General features: G+C 40.0%; 1 protein-coding gene across 1 annotated transcript in view; it reads left to right on the top strand.

Moving 5' to 3' along the window:
* Window positions 1–15,281, top strand: part of carmil3 (capping protein regulator and myosin 1 linker 3) — a gene marked incomplete in the record, with an annotated part of 121,085 nt that overhangs the window by 34,078 nt on the left and 71,726 nt on the right. Inside the window, 5 exon segments of the mRNA XM_034215344.1 lie at window positions 828–887; window positions 969–1,090; window positions 4,981–5,075; window positions 6,142–6,212; window positions 6,339–6,412. Of these exon segments, the coding sequence (XP_034071235.1) occupies window positions 828–887; window positions 969–1,090; window positions 4,981–5,075; window positions 6,142–6,212; window positions 6,339–6,412 (422 nt within the window).

Below are 15,281 nucleotides of genomic sequence, written 5' to 3'. Positions count from 1 at the left end.
CAACACAGCCTTAAGAGGGCCAGAAACAGGAGCGGTAAATCATACAGGCTGTAAATAAGTCAACAGTTCAAGAGCTTTCTTTTGTTTACTGTGGCACAGTTCCAGTTGAACTATCATTCCACACCCAGCTATAGCTACTCTTAGGGATGCACAATCCATTGAATTCGCAAAATACCTGTTGAATGAATATCATTAAAAGAAATAAGGGCTGTCCTGAGTTGCTGCATACATGACATCAGCAAAAACTGGAAGTAAGCAAGCCAACAGTTTAAACTGAGGACACAACATATTATGAACCCGTCAGTGGAGCGGTGTGCACGACTACAGTCAGCACAGTTAGTCCCCTGTGATGAATGTTAATAGCTAACAGGGTTGTGATTTGACTGTTTTCTGCTCAATGTAGCTTACCTGGGGTTGCATACAACATGAACGATCCTTTGACTGTTCATGTTTCTTAAAAGTTTGTGGATTTCAGAAGGGTAAATCATGAACCTGTTTTTCTCCATACTTTAATTTAGTTATTTTTCTCAAGAGGCACACAAAACGAAATGAATTCTGATACAAGACTCAACCATTATTAATGAAAACAAATCACAAAACATGTTACAGTTAAATTATACAACATTGATCAAATCAAAAATATTCTCAAACTATACCATGTTTTGTCCTTACATTTAAAGGAATTAGCCTTTGAGGAGTCTTCAATATGATGTTTAAGAAGGTGTGAGAACCCTGAATATGTCGTGTTTTTAGAAGACAATATAATAAGATAGGGCTTTTGACAGCATGTCAGCGTGAACCACAGTGATATCTTTCTGCTGTTTCAGACGGAGGTCACCTTCAACTTCCTGGAAATCCGAGCCATGAACACCTATCCGGAACACCAGGTGACACACCGACAAACAAATCCTGCTGTTTCATAGCAGCATGACGTCTCACTATTAAAATCGTCATTTGTCCATATACAGGTTGTCATCGATACAGACAAGACCACCTACTCGTTGAAGCTCCAGAACCAGGAGCAGCTGAACCACGTGGTCAGCCACATCAACTACTCCCTCTCCCGAGTCTTCAACAACTCCATTTACGCGTAAGAAATCCTGGCACACCCCCTCGCCTCGGGACGAGTAACAAATCTTTTCAGTTTTGTGTTTTGTACTGGCCTAGGAGAGAAGACAAGTTGGCGGGCGTTAACAGCGCTCGACAGTCCGCTGACGAGTTGGCAGCTTTACTTTCAGAGGCCGCTTTTCCTCTTCAGCAGCCAAATGCATCCTCGTATTGCTGTCGTTTGCATCCGAACCCTTTTTTTCTGTGTCACGGTAGACTTTAACACCCGGCAATCAGCGGGATTAAATCAACCAGCTGACAATGAGGAGGCTGTTACCTGAAGGCAGCTTATTTTGTGTAAGCAAGAAACACACAGTCAATGACGGAGCAATAGAACTCCAGTCAAAAAGACTCTTACACGGATGAAAAACCTTCAAGTGGACCGTGTACGTCCTCTACTTCCTAAAGAGTGAAGCACAGAGGACACACACCAAAATAAAAGCCTGTTAAATCCACCCCTTGATACTTTTTGTCCCCATATGTCCTCATTTACGATTTCTAAGAGCAACGGGATTGACTCTGCTCCGCCTATTGACCTGCACAAGGCTATCACCGCTCTCCATCATCTTTCCCAATGGCTCTTTTCCATTAGGGCCGCAGCAGATGATTGCTGCCAGTGAGAACTTTTAAAGAGTACAACGAGAGAGGGGAGGAAGTTGTTGTGGGTTTCACTGCGCAGCCTTGTGATGCTGTACACAATGCAGATAGTGTCGAGATAACGTGCGCACATATATACACACATGGCTCCTGGGGCAGGTGATGATTGTGGAGATAAATTGGGGATTAAGGTCACCCATGTGGTTAGGTGTGTGATTTGTTGACAAATGGGATTAAGGACGGAGTGTGTTGAAAGCGACAGTATATTGGTGTAATCCGATCAAAAAGCCAAAGCAGGTAGAGCAGTGTTAGGAACAAACAGTGTATTAACTTCCTGATCCCTGTCCTCACTGTTTTCTGCTTACGGCATGCGGTTTTCCAAGGGAATAGTTGAAAGAAAACAAGCAGTAAGCACAGGAATATGTTTTTTGTTTTAAAATATAGATCAACACTAAGGACGGTAGCTTATCAAAGCATCACAGGGATCCAAATGTACAGTTGACGTGTTATTTATTCAAAAGCAAAGCAATGTCATGAGCAATTTCCGACAACATTGCAGACGTTCACTTCAATCCTAATTCCACTGTGGCCGGCAGGTGCAAACGCTTTTCAACGTCCCGAAACATTTCCAGTTTTTATTATTTTAAAACATTTTATGCTGCTGTGTTCTGTTTAGTAAGTTCACCGTTTGGATTTAAATCTTAATTTCTTAGGTGTATGAGAAAGTATTTTTACTCATATCATTAAAGGTGGGGTATGTCATTTATTTCAGAAACACTTTTTGTTATATTCCATGGAATGCTCTTAACATCCCGATAGCAATGAATATATTAAATGCTTTGACAAAAAATACCAAAAAATGTATCTGGAAGTCGTAGCGCTGTAAAAAGCACGACCAATCATTTCAGCCGGCCCGACTAAAATAACTGGATGGCCTACCTTCCTGTCAGCCTTCCATCTGTGCACAAACTTATCTCGTGCCCTCATTGGTCATGTGCGCGTTCATGTGTGTTGGAGGAGGGGCTCTGTAAGGAAGTGGCAGATTTTTCCCGGCTGTGTATTTTCAAATTCTAGCGCACTCGAGCTGGTTTCTCCAAAATGACCTACCCCACCTTTTAAGGGTGCTAGCAGGCAGTTGAAAAGTTAAAGTCTTGATTATTCTCACCTGGGACCACTGGTGGGGGATGTTGGGAGTTCAGTGCCTTGCTGAAGGGCACTTCAGCAATAGGAGCTAAGGGGGTGGGAAGCGTAATATTTACCTTCCTCTCATTCCCCAGCGTGTAATTGGGACCAGAGGCTTTCATAACACTGCTTCTTAAAAGTCAAGGCAGTGCTCCTCCGGAGTGTGCTGTAGGGAAGCTTCACTTATAATGTTAACCATTTTAGTTTTTTTCATTTAGTTGGACACAGTAATTTTGCATAGTTGTGTATAAAGATAATGCTACACTATTGTTAATAGTATACTATTTGTTGAATTGGATTACGATAGTTTCCAACTCTTTCCAATAGTAATAGGAGTGTTGTTAAGATCAAAAGTTAACATTAAAATGAAATAAATAGATGTGATAACTTTAAAACTTTAAAACATCAATAAGAATATATTTCATTCAGCAGTGTCCTCATGAAGCCCACTTGGACTAGACTGGAGTATAATGGAAGTCATTAGGATGTATCCTCTGGGCACCATGAATGTCTAAGCAGAATGTCACCCCCATTCATATTCTAACTATTAAGATAGTTCAGTCTCAACCAAAGCTAAATCCTTTTTGACTTCTTTTTGACTTATGTGATCCAATGATTTCTTTCTCTATGGTCTGACACTGTGGGCATTCCCTCAGATACAAGGGGACAGACTGTACAGTGTGCAGTGCATTTCCTTCTTTGACCTTGGTTTCCTTGCTTGCTAATCTCCTACAGCACTTTCCTCTCTCCTGGTAAAACCTGCAGTCTCCATATGTGGCGCCGGTTGCTCGTAATATCTACCTCTTTACATCCAAAAAAGTAACACTGAGGCCGTCATTGTGCATGTTAGCACGAAGGACTTGGAACGTAGTTCATAGGTTTGCTGTACCTAGGAACGACTTTAAAGAGCTAGTAGCATGGCTGTAGACCAGTGTATCTCAAACTTTTTCATACCAAGGACCACTTAACCAATAAAAAAACACTCGCGGACCACCTAACTCCACAAATATCCAAAAACACAGTTTTTTACAAATCGCCTGAAAATGGTACAAACAAGTGGCCACATGTGTGATGAAGGTGTTTATCTGGGCTATATCATGCAATCGAAAGTGAAACTTAACCTCGCTCCATTGCGGAGATATTCCCGCGAGAGTGCGGAAAACTTAAATGTATTTATTTATTTCAAATGTGAAATTTTACCAATATACTCACGGACCACTAGGGGGCGCTCACGGACCACCAGTGGTCCGCGGATCACACTTTGAGAAGCACTGCTGTAGACTAGTTTTAAAGTTGTTTTTTTGTGGCCTCCTTTTGATTTGATTACCTGTTTCCAACTTTACATTCAACATGGAAGAGAACCCCATGGATGTCAAGTCAAGCATCTGAAATAGGAAATACATGTACGTTTACAAATGTCTATACATTTACAGGAACAAGTTGCATGGATTTAAATACAAAACTAATGGTGTCAATCAAAAAAGAAAATAATGTCAACTCAGGACAACCTAAGATAATGACATTGGTTTGATCTGCTCAGGTCAAGAATTTCAAATCAATTACAATAAATAATTGTAACTTTCAATGAAACATCCTATGACCTAAACTACTGTATAACCATCATGCTCCCATCCATCGATATGCAACCTTCCCCAGCTACCCAGAGTTCATAGTTCTTTTAAGATATATATTTATAATTGGACCTATATATCAATGTTTTTCCTTTTTTTGGAGGGGTGGGGGGGGGTTATTGAAGTGTCAGTGTAGAAAGGGGGAGACGGAGGGGTGACGCCAGCTGTAACAACCGAGCTATACGGCCGATTCCTACTCTCTTTTTGTGTTAAATGTTTTCCCTATAAACTGTCAATACATGAAATACAAAAATAATAAATGATGGGTGGTTACTGATCCTTTTAACTTAACATGATTACATGTACCCGTTCACCCAGTGCAGCCCAAATTGGTAGATTACAGGAAGCATAATGCAAACAAATTGTGCAACATACAGTATAAGCGTATACGAATATACAAATATAGCCATGGCTGTAGACTCTTTTATGGTTTCAACCCGTTCTCTCCGTCTTCTTCTTTCAGCCCTCCAATCTGTCGAGCAGAAGGAGACGTGACCGATGGAAGTATCAAGTTTTCAGCCAACTCCGAATCGTCATTGGATCCCCAGAAAACATGCGGTACGTCTGCTAACGTCTACATATTGCACAAAACCCGATCGGACACACAGTTCAGAGTCCATCCACTCCCGCTGACTCAGGGTGAATCTTTTTGGAGACTCATCCTAAAGTGGGTCAGCAGACCAAAGTTGCTGAATGCTCTCCTCTCCTGCTCGTAATCCCATTAATCTACAAGAAGTGCTCTTTCATGCTGCAACACTTTCATCTCACCTCGATATTTACTGCTAATCTCTCTCTGCTCTTTCTGCCTTCCTCTTTCATCTCTGGCCTGCTTTCATCCATACTTCCATTACCCTGCTTTATTCTGTCCTGATCCATTCTGACCTTATTATTATTATAATTATTCAGATATGTATAGTTTTATTATATCTTTAAACCCCTAATTGATAGTTTGTGTCGTTTCTTTTCACTCATTTCCCCCCATAGTGCACGTGTTATTTGTGTTTGGGCTAGAGACAGCAATGGGTGAAGGGAATAGTCGTATAGTCTACGGTGGCCGACAGGTGCAAACAGCTGAAAACACTTCCATTAGGAAATGAACATCAACATATTGTATTTCATTCTTTGCATATTTCTATTCCTTGTAAACATTTTTTTATAATGGTTTATATAATACCTATATTTCCATGGCTTGGATATATCTTACAACATTCTCTTGCACTTTTTTATTTCTATTGTTATTTATTTTACCATTTTTAATTGGTTTTCTTTGTTTGATGTCCTATATATATTCATGTTGCACTGTTAGAGGAGCCTGGGACTTCAGTTGTTCATTGCCATATCTACACTGTAGTTACATGGCAATAAAGCCTTGAATCTTGAATTCTCAAAAAGCGCTATAAATATTCATTTATATGTCTTTCATAATATTCTTCGCTATAGTTTTTAAAGTATTGCTATATTCTTCCCTGGCTTTAATGTTTTAAGTGCTATAAATATTCATACATACCTACAATTCAAATAATAATGTTTTTGATGACCCCCGCCTACCACTACAATAAGAAACATATTTCACTTCCATATATAATATGCCTTATTTTTACATTTTAATTTATCTTATCTTCAGGAGGTTTTTCGGAGACCTATGCGGCCCTTTGTGACTACAACGGAATCGGCTGTAAAGAAGAAGTGCAGTGGGTAAGGACGTTTATACATCAAATATATCTCATTTTTTTTATTTTACTGTCTCATATTTTTCAGTAACAAGTACTTTGTTTCCTTTCTTGTCATCCTCCCTCTCTTCCCTCCCCTCCTCTGCTCCAGGATGTCGACACCATCTACCACTCTCAGGACAACAGGGAGTTCAACCTAGTGGATTTCAGCCACCTCGACAGCAGGTGACACACTTTGTTAACATTTGCACCACATCCAGTCTGATTACAGTTTGCCAGCATGCACTGATTGCAAAGACACTATGAATGGAAGCCAAATGTACACTGCAGCAGCCCTCAGTGCGATGTGTGTGTGTGTGTGTGTGTCTGTTCCAGAACATTACATTTGAAATGAAGCAGTGAAAATGAGGGTTAAGTGCTGACTTTCAGCGTTTATTTAAGGATGTTTAAATTCACATCAGTGGGCATTTAGGGGACAGGAAGTAGTTGGAGTTAATGCGTGGCTCTCTGTAACACACAGATATTTGGCATTTTCCTTTGTGATGCTTCGCCAGATTCTTAGCAGCCATTGTTTATTGTCCGATTTTTTACTTTCTTCTCCTACTTATCGGCATTGGGTTTTCAATGCCATTCACTGGCTCCTTCAAAGTTTATGTAATTACTTTACAAGTTTAATGATGTGCTGATAGTCTCAAAAGTTAGAATTTTAGACAGAATATTTTTCCTACATTACTCAAACTTTCCACATCACACTTATGTAAAGCCGTTCACTCATATGAACTTTGTCTTCTTCTCTACCCTCGGATGTTTGCTGTATATCCGCTCCTAATAATGTCCCCAGCAGTGGAACATATTGGACCCTGTTGTTCCAAGGCAACTACCAGGAAAATATATCATTATCCACCATACTGTGCAGGCAGAGCTGTTGTTGTGAATGTAACTAGGCTATGGACCAGTGTGATTATTCTTCCCCCAGTCAGAGTTGGCTGAAAAATCATGTTATTCATGACCCCTCTTGTTTGTTGCATTGCAAAAGCTCTTCACCTTAGCCTTAACTTAAAGCAGAAGTCTTGTCAAAGTAATTCTTCCCATGGAATTATTTAATTTGAAATGTGTACTGTATCCAGTGTTGAATTTACACTCTCGTGGCACTTGATCCAAATGACGGGGTCGTATCTTTCTTTAGATTCCGGTATCAAGGGTTAGGGTTAATATATTCCCAAACTTCACTTTCCCTGGCAACATTTTCCGAGGGAGGCAGCCTTACGAGGTGCCCGGACCAACTCATCGGGACCCTTTCTATTTAAAGGAGCACTGGCTCTACTCAGACTCCCACATGGATTACTGAACATTTCACCCCATACCTAACTCTGATGCCAGCTGCAGCTTATATTCGCAATCTCTTTCTGTCGGTCATGACCCACTCTTCAAATCCAATTCAAGACATTAACATGTGTAGCTGAACGATTAATTCAGTCAGCCTTCTTTATTCAACCAATACACTTTATTTACATCCCATTTTTGTTTCGGTGCACAAACTGATATATCCTCTTTTATTGCATTTCTGATAGAATATCTGCTCAAGGAGGTTTTAGGAGTGGTTTTCTTTGCCACCAGTGGTCGATGCACATGCCATGGGACCTGTAATTCAACCTCCATATGCCATCCTTAACAATCAACCAGGACTGAAATGTGTGGGATTGTGACTGCAGCATTTCATTTCAAACCCACTGCGTAGTCCCAAAGCAATAACAACATATCATTGTCCTAATACTTTGAGACTGAAGTTTTGAAAGACTTTCCATCCTCATCCTGCTTCACGATGTTCTGCAAGAATTGCTTTCCAGACTTCTGTCAGCCCTGTTCTTATCTGACAGGAGAGTAGCTGCTGGTTTAACAAGACCCTCCCTGGGTAAAGTGTTAAGTGTATTGGTCTGTCGTTCCCTTTCTGGCTCACTTGTTGTCCTGTTTCTCTCCTCAGTTTTTTAAGAAGTGTTGAAAGATCACAAAGAAGTGGAATGATGAGCTTGTCGAAGGCAGAATCCAGCACTCACAAACAGCTGTAAAATGCCATATGTCGTCTCCTCTACTCCCCGCTGGTATCTTTTGAAATCCCCCATTTGCTTTCCCAGAGATATTGAGGAAGAGTGTACGTGCCGTAGAGTGCTGCCGATCATAACAACATTTGACAGCTGACATGCAAAGAGAGCATTCAACATAGCTTCCTCAGCTTTTGATTCGAGGAATGTTTTGTCCAAAGGCCTTCGGGAATTATTTCTACTTTTCCGTGTAGAAACAACAATTCCAACTGGAGGGGATGCATTCCTATTTAAAAACGTGTTTCTAATAACACCGTAGAAGCGAAGCCTTGCTATGCTGCTAAATCAAAAATCCATTCATAGACGCGTGATTGCAGCAGTGACTCATGAATATATTAATATTGTTCATATTGAAAATCGCGTCCTCGCTGTTGTTTATCCTCCAATATTTTAAATAGATTGATGAAGAGAGCCTTTGCAGGGGAAGCTGCATACCCAATGCTTTTTTTACATCTTCCTATAAAACATTGTTCCCTTGAGCCCACAATAGAATGATGAAGACTCTCTCCCTGCTTTTCTACCAAACTTGTATCAAAGATTTAACAAAAGTACTCACAGAAAGGAATCACAAAGACATGCAGAGAAACAATACAACAAAAAGGTCTTGATGATGGTGTGCCAGAAACCATTTTGGTGCATTACTTTCCTTCCTCCTCTTCTTGTCCTTCCGTATATACATCCTTTCAATCTACCCTGATCGAGCCCATCTGACGTTACCGCGGGCAACAAAGCAATGCCTTTTTCTGCTGACTGCTGTGCTGTCCGTCCAAACATCAGCTCCACTCATGCATCCTGGCTGAAAGCGGACACCCTTTTTTCTGGTCTCGTCCTGTTCATATTCCCTCCTTCACTATTTATTTTCCCCAGCTCTGTTCTTCTAGCTGTCTTCTCTCTGAATCACTCCTCTCATCATAAACAAACACACACTTTGCCTGTCTCTGCGTCTAGCCACTGCAGGTTTACACAATATTGCAGAATGGACTTTCACCGTGGCTGATTTCTTGTACTTTGCTACTTACATTTGCTATTGCGAGTTCATAAGTGTGTCCCAGTATGAAGAATTGCAAAATGAAGTGCACTATGAGAAAGGGCACTCAAAATGGTTAAAAGTTTAGTTGGGAACACTCAAGCCCCCAGAAATTCTTCAGACTCTGAGGAAAATATTCGTAGTAGCCAAACGGCAGTACTACCACTTCTGTATCTGTCCGTGACGTCACCTGGCCCAGAAATACTTTTTCCCACTGACTTACATTGGGAAAGAGACGTCTCTATATCAGCAGATACTTTTTTTAAAACAAAAAAAACGACCCAGTATTAACAGTTTATTGCCCTTATTTAAATCATTACGTTTAAAGGTGGGGTAGGTAAGTTTCAGAAACCGGCTCGAGTGCACTACAATTTGAAAGTACACAGCCGAAAAGAATCCGCCCCTTCCTTCAGACTTCCTTACAGAGCACCTCCTCCATTGTTTGTACTTTTTACAGTATCACGGCTTCCACAGATGAATTTTTTTTATGGATTTTTTGTCTAAGCACTTAAGATATTCATTGCTTTCGGGATGTTAAGAGCATTCCATGGAATATAACAAAAAGTGTATCTCGAGCCGGTTTCTGAAACTTACCTACCTCACCTTTAAAGGTTGTAAAATGTGCTAAAAGCCAATCCAGATGTATTTTCTCTATCCATACATTCTACTGAGCCGAAAGCGTGAGATTGGGGGCGGGGCTTAAGGGGAAACTCAACTGGGCATGCTCTGTGTGTGCACATACGGGTACTTCTGCTCTGACAGCCAGGCATGACAGGTAATTTGTCACGCTGTAGCCAGTTCTGATTATGCATCCATGGGAGCGCTGAACACTTCAACGGTCGCCATCTTGGCTACATAACGGAAGTTGTGCAACCTGCTGCAATTGCGATTGCTCTGGTGAACACGGCAATATAAAATAAAGTTATAACTAGAGGGAAGTATCTGAATTGACACACATTATTTGAGTGTGTTTGAATTTAGGTTGAGATTGTGGGCTTGCATATATTTCCGTTTGTTTTGTGTGTGTGTGTGAGAGTGACAATTTCACGCCTGGATGCCTTGTCCAACTTCTCTGTCTGGATTGTTCGTTCTCTTACTGGAGCAGGACTGGCGCTCTACAGCTCACTGCTACCGTCGGCATTACCTGTCAATGTTAGAGGACAGAGTCACTGACTGTCCGGGGTTAGACTGTAGCGTGGATTTATTACCATACAGCCTCTTTGCGTGCTTCAAAAACCAATCATCTTCCATCTGGCTATGAAGGGTGGTTGGATCAACCATCAGCCAAATTGCTGTCAAATCTATTTTGAATATTTATAATATAAATGCATGATTCCTAAGGAATTTAGTGCCTTTTGACCTTTCTGCCTCTAGTGCCAACAATTAGTTCAGAATATCCACCTTCGATGGCCAGGATATTCTCACAAAGAGCCATACATATTCATTCTAAGGTGAATACAAATGTTTTGCCGACCCCTGGTGACCTTTTGTCTAACACTACAACAAGAAAAATCTTTCACTTATTTCACACAAATCTAATGAGCCATGACTTTTACACTGCAGATCAATTCTCCTGAAAGAATGTTTTGGATTCCTCATGTCCTTCCCTCAACTCAAATTCACAAGCTATTACATTATCTAATAGGCTTACTGCCATGAGATGCTGTGAGCACAGTCATGCACCCAGGGAGCCTTTGATTCAGAGGACCCTGTGACCTTTTCGCCTGTGAAATCTCAGGATAAATTATCTATCTTAACCTTTTTCAAGGTCTATAGAATATTATAATCATAATTCTCTGTAATACATGGAGCCTTTAAAGTTTCTTAGAAGGTCAACCTCGGATCATAATAACGTTAGTTTTCATCCATTCATGATCGTTGAATGGCCAGTAAAAGCCTCATAAAGCTCCGAAAGGATATAGTCAGCTCATGCTCTATCGGTTCTTTTGATTCCCAATTGGGTGTCTGCTCGGGTGGACATGACTTCATGTAGATCTCTGCATGGTAAGGCTGCACAATATATAGTTTTAGACGAGACATGGCCAATTACATCGCAAGAGGTGCAATATCGGCAGATAAACTCACTGTGGGAACATTCTCTCCCATGTCGTGACCAGCTGAACGTCCTGGGTTAAGGTGGCTAACAACCTACCTGTCCCCTCTTTAACAACAAGCCTGCCAGTGTCAATGTATATGCTTTGTGAGTGTGACCTTGTGCTGTCATCTTATACAACCAATGCTTTTACGATTCATTTGGTTATATAAACTCTTATTTTGTCGTCAAAGTGCCCCAGATCGATGCAATTACATTTTTAAAAAAAAACTATTCTGTTATGTGGAAACAAATGTATTTATACCGCAATGTATATTGCAAAAAAAGTAATACTATGTTTCTTTTTTTAATATTGCGTCTGTACAGAAAATATGGCTAGCTTAAAGGACCCATGTCATGGCCATTTCTACTGATCATCATTCCATTGTTGAGGTCTACTAGAATATATTTACATTGTTCAAGTGGAGCCGCAGCTGAGAAAAGTGGTGTGTGTGTGTGTGTGTGTGTGTGGTGTGTGTGTGTGTGTGTGTGGTGTGTGTGTGTGTGTGTGTGGTGTGTGTGTGTGTGTTGTGTGTGTGTGTGTGTGTGTGTGTGTGGTGTGTGATGTGTGTGTGTGGTGTGTGTGTGTGTGTGTGTGGTGTGGTGTGTGTGTGTGTGTGTGTGTGTGTGTGTGTGTGTGTGTGTGTGTTGTAGTGTGTGTGTGTGTGTGTGTGTGTGTGTGGTGTGTGTGTGTGTGTGTGTGTTGTGTGTGTGATGTGTGTGTGTGTGTGTGTGTGTAGTGTGTGTGTGTGTGTGTGTGTGTGTGTGTGTGTGTGTGTGTGTGTGTGTGTGTGTGTGTGTGTGTGTGTGTGTGTGTGTGTTGTGTGTTGTGTGTGTGTGTGTGTGTGGTTGTGTGTGTGTGTGTGTGTGTGTGTGTGTGTGTCCACCTGGGTCCGGTCCCGTCCCTACTCCCCAGGAAGACACACAATGAAAAAGAGAACTGTCCAACGAGGCGTTTCTGGGACAGCACAGACAGGTATTTTCTGTGTTAGAGTTTTACTCGCTACAGAGTGTACTTTGAGGGTTTGAGACTCTGCAGACCGTTCACATGCAGAAAAAGCTACATAACACACAAGGGGACGGGTAAGAACCAGAAAAGCATGACATGGGACCTTTAACATCTCATCATTTCTATAGCAAAACAGAATAGCTAATTGGCTGCTGGTGGCCGGAGCTTTTCATTGATAGACATGAGAGGGGTATACATTCTCCGCCAGAGAGTGGATAGGCATATTTCCCCTATATATATATTTCCCTGGCAGCCTTAGACCATACACAGTAACGTATACATCAAAGTAGTGTCTTTGTTTGCATTGGTTTATATAAAACGTGTCATTCACCTTGTATACACATACTAATGTGTATTTGTAAGCACTTTTCAAACTAGAAAGTTCTCTAAATCCCTTACCCCCGATTTAATTTGTACCTTTACCCTAAATCTAGACTATTTATTATCTGATCTTATCTTAAAATGAGTTTCCTGTCCCAAACCCAAGTAGATCGGAGTGTATAAGTGTAAACAAGTGACAGATTGACCTGCAGTTACATTACATTGCATTTAGCTGACGCTTTTATCCAAAGCGACTTACAATAAGTGCATTCGACCAGGAAGACACAACCTTGAAGAAAACAGAATCATATAAGTACATCAGGTTTCATAGAGCCAAACATTTCAAGTGCTACTCAACTGGCTTTAGGTAAGCCAGCCCTTTTGTTAGTATATTTTTATTTGTATTTAACCTTTATTTAACCAGATAAAAAGCATTGAGATAAAATCTCATTTACAATGCTGACCTGGCCAAGAAGGCAGCAACGTTACACATAACACAGACATGTAAAATACTGAGAACACAACTAAGTAAACAAAAGACGAAAAAGCAGTCACTACATTGTGCACATTTAGGACAGTAAGAAAGGTGCACTGCTTATTACTATATATATATATATGAGTGCTTAGTTAGTATATAAGTGCTTAGTTAGTATATAAGTGCTTAGTTAGTATATAAGTGTGTAACGATCAACTATCTAAAATAGTTGTGTTAATTAAACGCACAAGGGGTTCTTGAATGAAATAATATTATAAAGGTAAACAGAAATAATAAACGGATAATCTGCTCCTTAAACAAAATAAACAGAGACAGATTTCATGCATGGATCCATTATATTGACAGTTTTCCAGCCAAACAACAGAAACAAAATTAAACAGTCCGCTCTGCGATACACACCAAGTGTCTTTACTGCCTAATCCAGGCTATTGTTCATTGACAAAAAAAAGGCTGTTGCTCCTGCGCCCGTCGGCGGCAAAAACAGAAATGTTTGTAGGCCTTTTCAGGTTATATTCCACACAAAAAAGGAAACACGAGGTCCAGCGTGGCACAAAGGAGCGATCTCACCCTGTGTCGGAGAGAATCTCTCCATCTGTGCGCGTCCTCTCCAAGGAGACGTGCTTCCAGGTCGGTCGATGCAATATCCACATACGGTTACTTTCAGTTACTTCCCCATTGCATTTTAACATATATCCATGCTGAGAAAACGTAACTATCCCGCTGAATACCCGCATTCACCACACATAGGCTTCCTCCTCCCGTGAGAACCACCTATATCATCCTGTTGACGCGCCCACTAAAAAGCCTCTGGGTGCGCCGCGACAGGTGAATATGCAAATGAGGCTTGCAGAACCACACCCTCAAACCTTACATACAAGTGGACATTTAACGACTGTAGTTGCGAGGATAATACACATGCATCATAGATTTTCATTTAATTTGAATCTAAACTACATGCCTTAACCTTTTCCCCTGCCCCTACAGTTTATAAGAAACACTGAGATCAATCTGCGACTGTCACAAGTGCTTAGTTAGTATATACGTGCTTAGTTAGTATATAAGTGCTTAGTTAGTATATAAGTGCTTAGTTAGTATATAAGTGCTTAGTTAGTATATAAGTGCTTAGTTAGTATATAAGTGCTTAGTTAGTATATAATGCTTAGTTAGTATATGAATGCTTAGTTAGTATATGAATGCTTAGTTAGTATATAAGTGCTTAGTTAGTATATGAATGCTTAGTTAGTATATGAATGCTTAGTTAGTATATGAATGCTTAGTTAGTATATAAGTGCTTAGTTAGTATATAAGTGCTTAGTTAGTATATAAGTGCTTAGTTAGTATATGAATGCTTAGTTAGTATATAAGTGCTTAGTTAGTATATAAGTGCTTAGTTAGTATATAAGTGCTTAGTTAGTATATAAGTGCTTAGTTAGTATATGAATGCTTAGTTAGTATATGAATGCTTAGTTAGTATATAAGTGCTTAGTTAGTATTAAGTGCTTAGTTAGTATATGAATGCTTAGTTTAGTATATAAGTGCTTAGTTAGTATATAAGTGCTTAGTTAGTATATAAGTGCTTAGTTAGTATATAAGTGCTTAGTTAGTATATAAGTGCTTAGTTAGTATATAAGTGCTTTGTTAGTATATAAGTGCTTAGTTAGTATATAAGTGCTTAGTTAGTATATAAGTGCTTTGTTAGTATATGAAGTGCTTAGTTAGTATATAAGTGCTTAGTAGTATAAGTTAGTATATAAGTGCTTAGTTAGTATATGAATGCTTAGTTAGTATATAAGTGCTTAGTTAGTATATAAGTGCTTAGTTAGTATATAAGTGCTTAGTTAGTATATAAGTGCTTAGTTAGTATATAAGTGCTTAGTTAGTATATAAGTGCTTAGTTAGTAATTGTATTGGTCAAAGTGGAGTCGAAAGAGATGAGTTTAGTCCAAGACGACACATGAACACCAACTCGCCGCATGACTGAGTGAAACCTCATAGAGGTCAATTACATGTCCTGCTGTCAAAACATAAATCAACAGTCAGTGTTGATGAT

This window comes from Gymnodraco acuticeps, unplaced genomic scaffold (assembly GCF_902827175.1).
Source record: "Gymnodraco acuticeps unplaced genomic scaffold, fGymAcu1.1, whole genome shotgun sequence".
Lineage (NCBI taxonomy): Eukaryota > Metazoa > Chordata > Actinopteri > Perciformes > Bathydraconidae > Gymnodraco > Gymnodraco acuticeps.
This window is presented reverse-complemented; position numbering and strand designations above follow the sequence as displayed.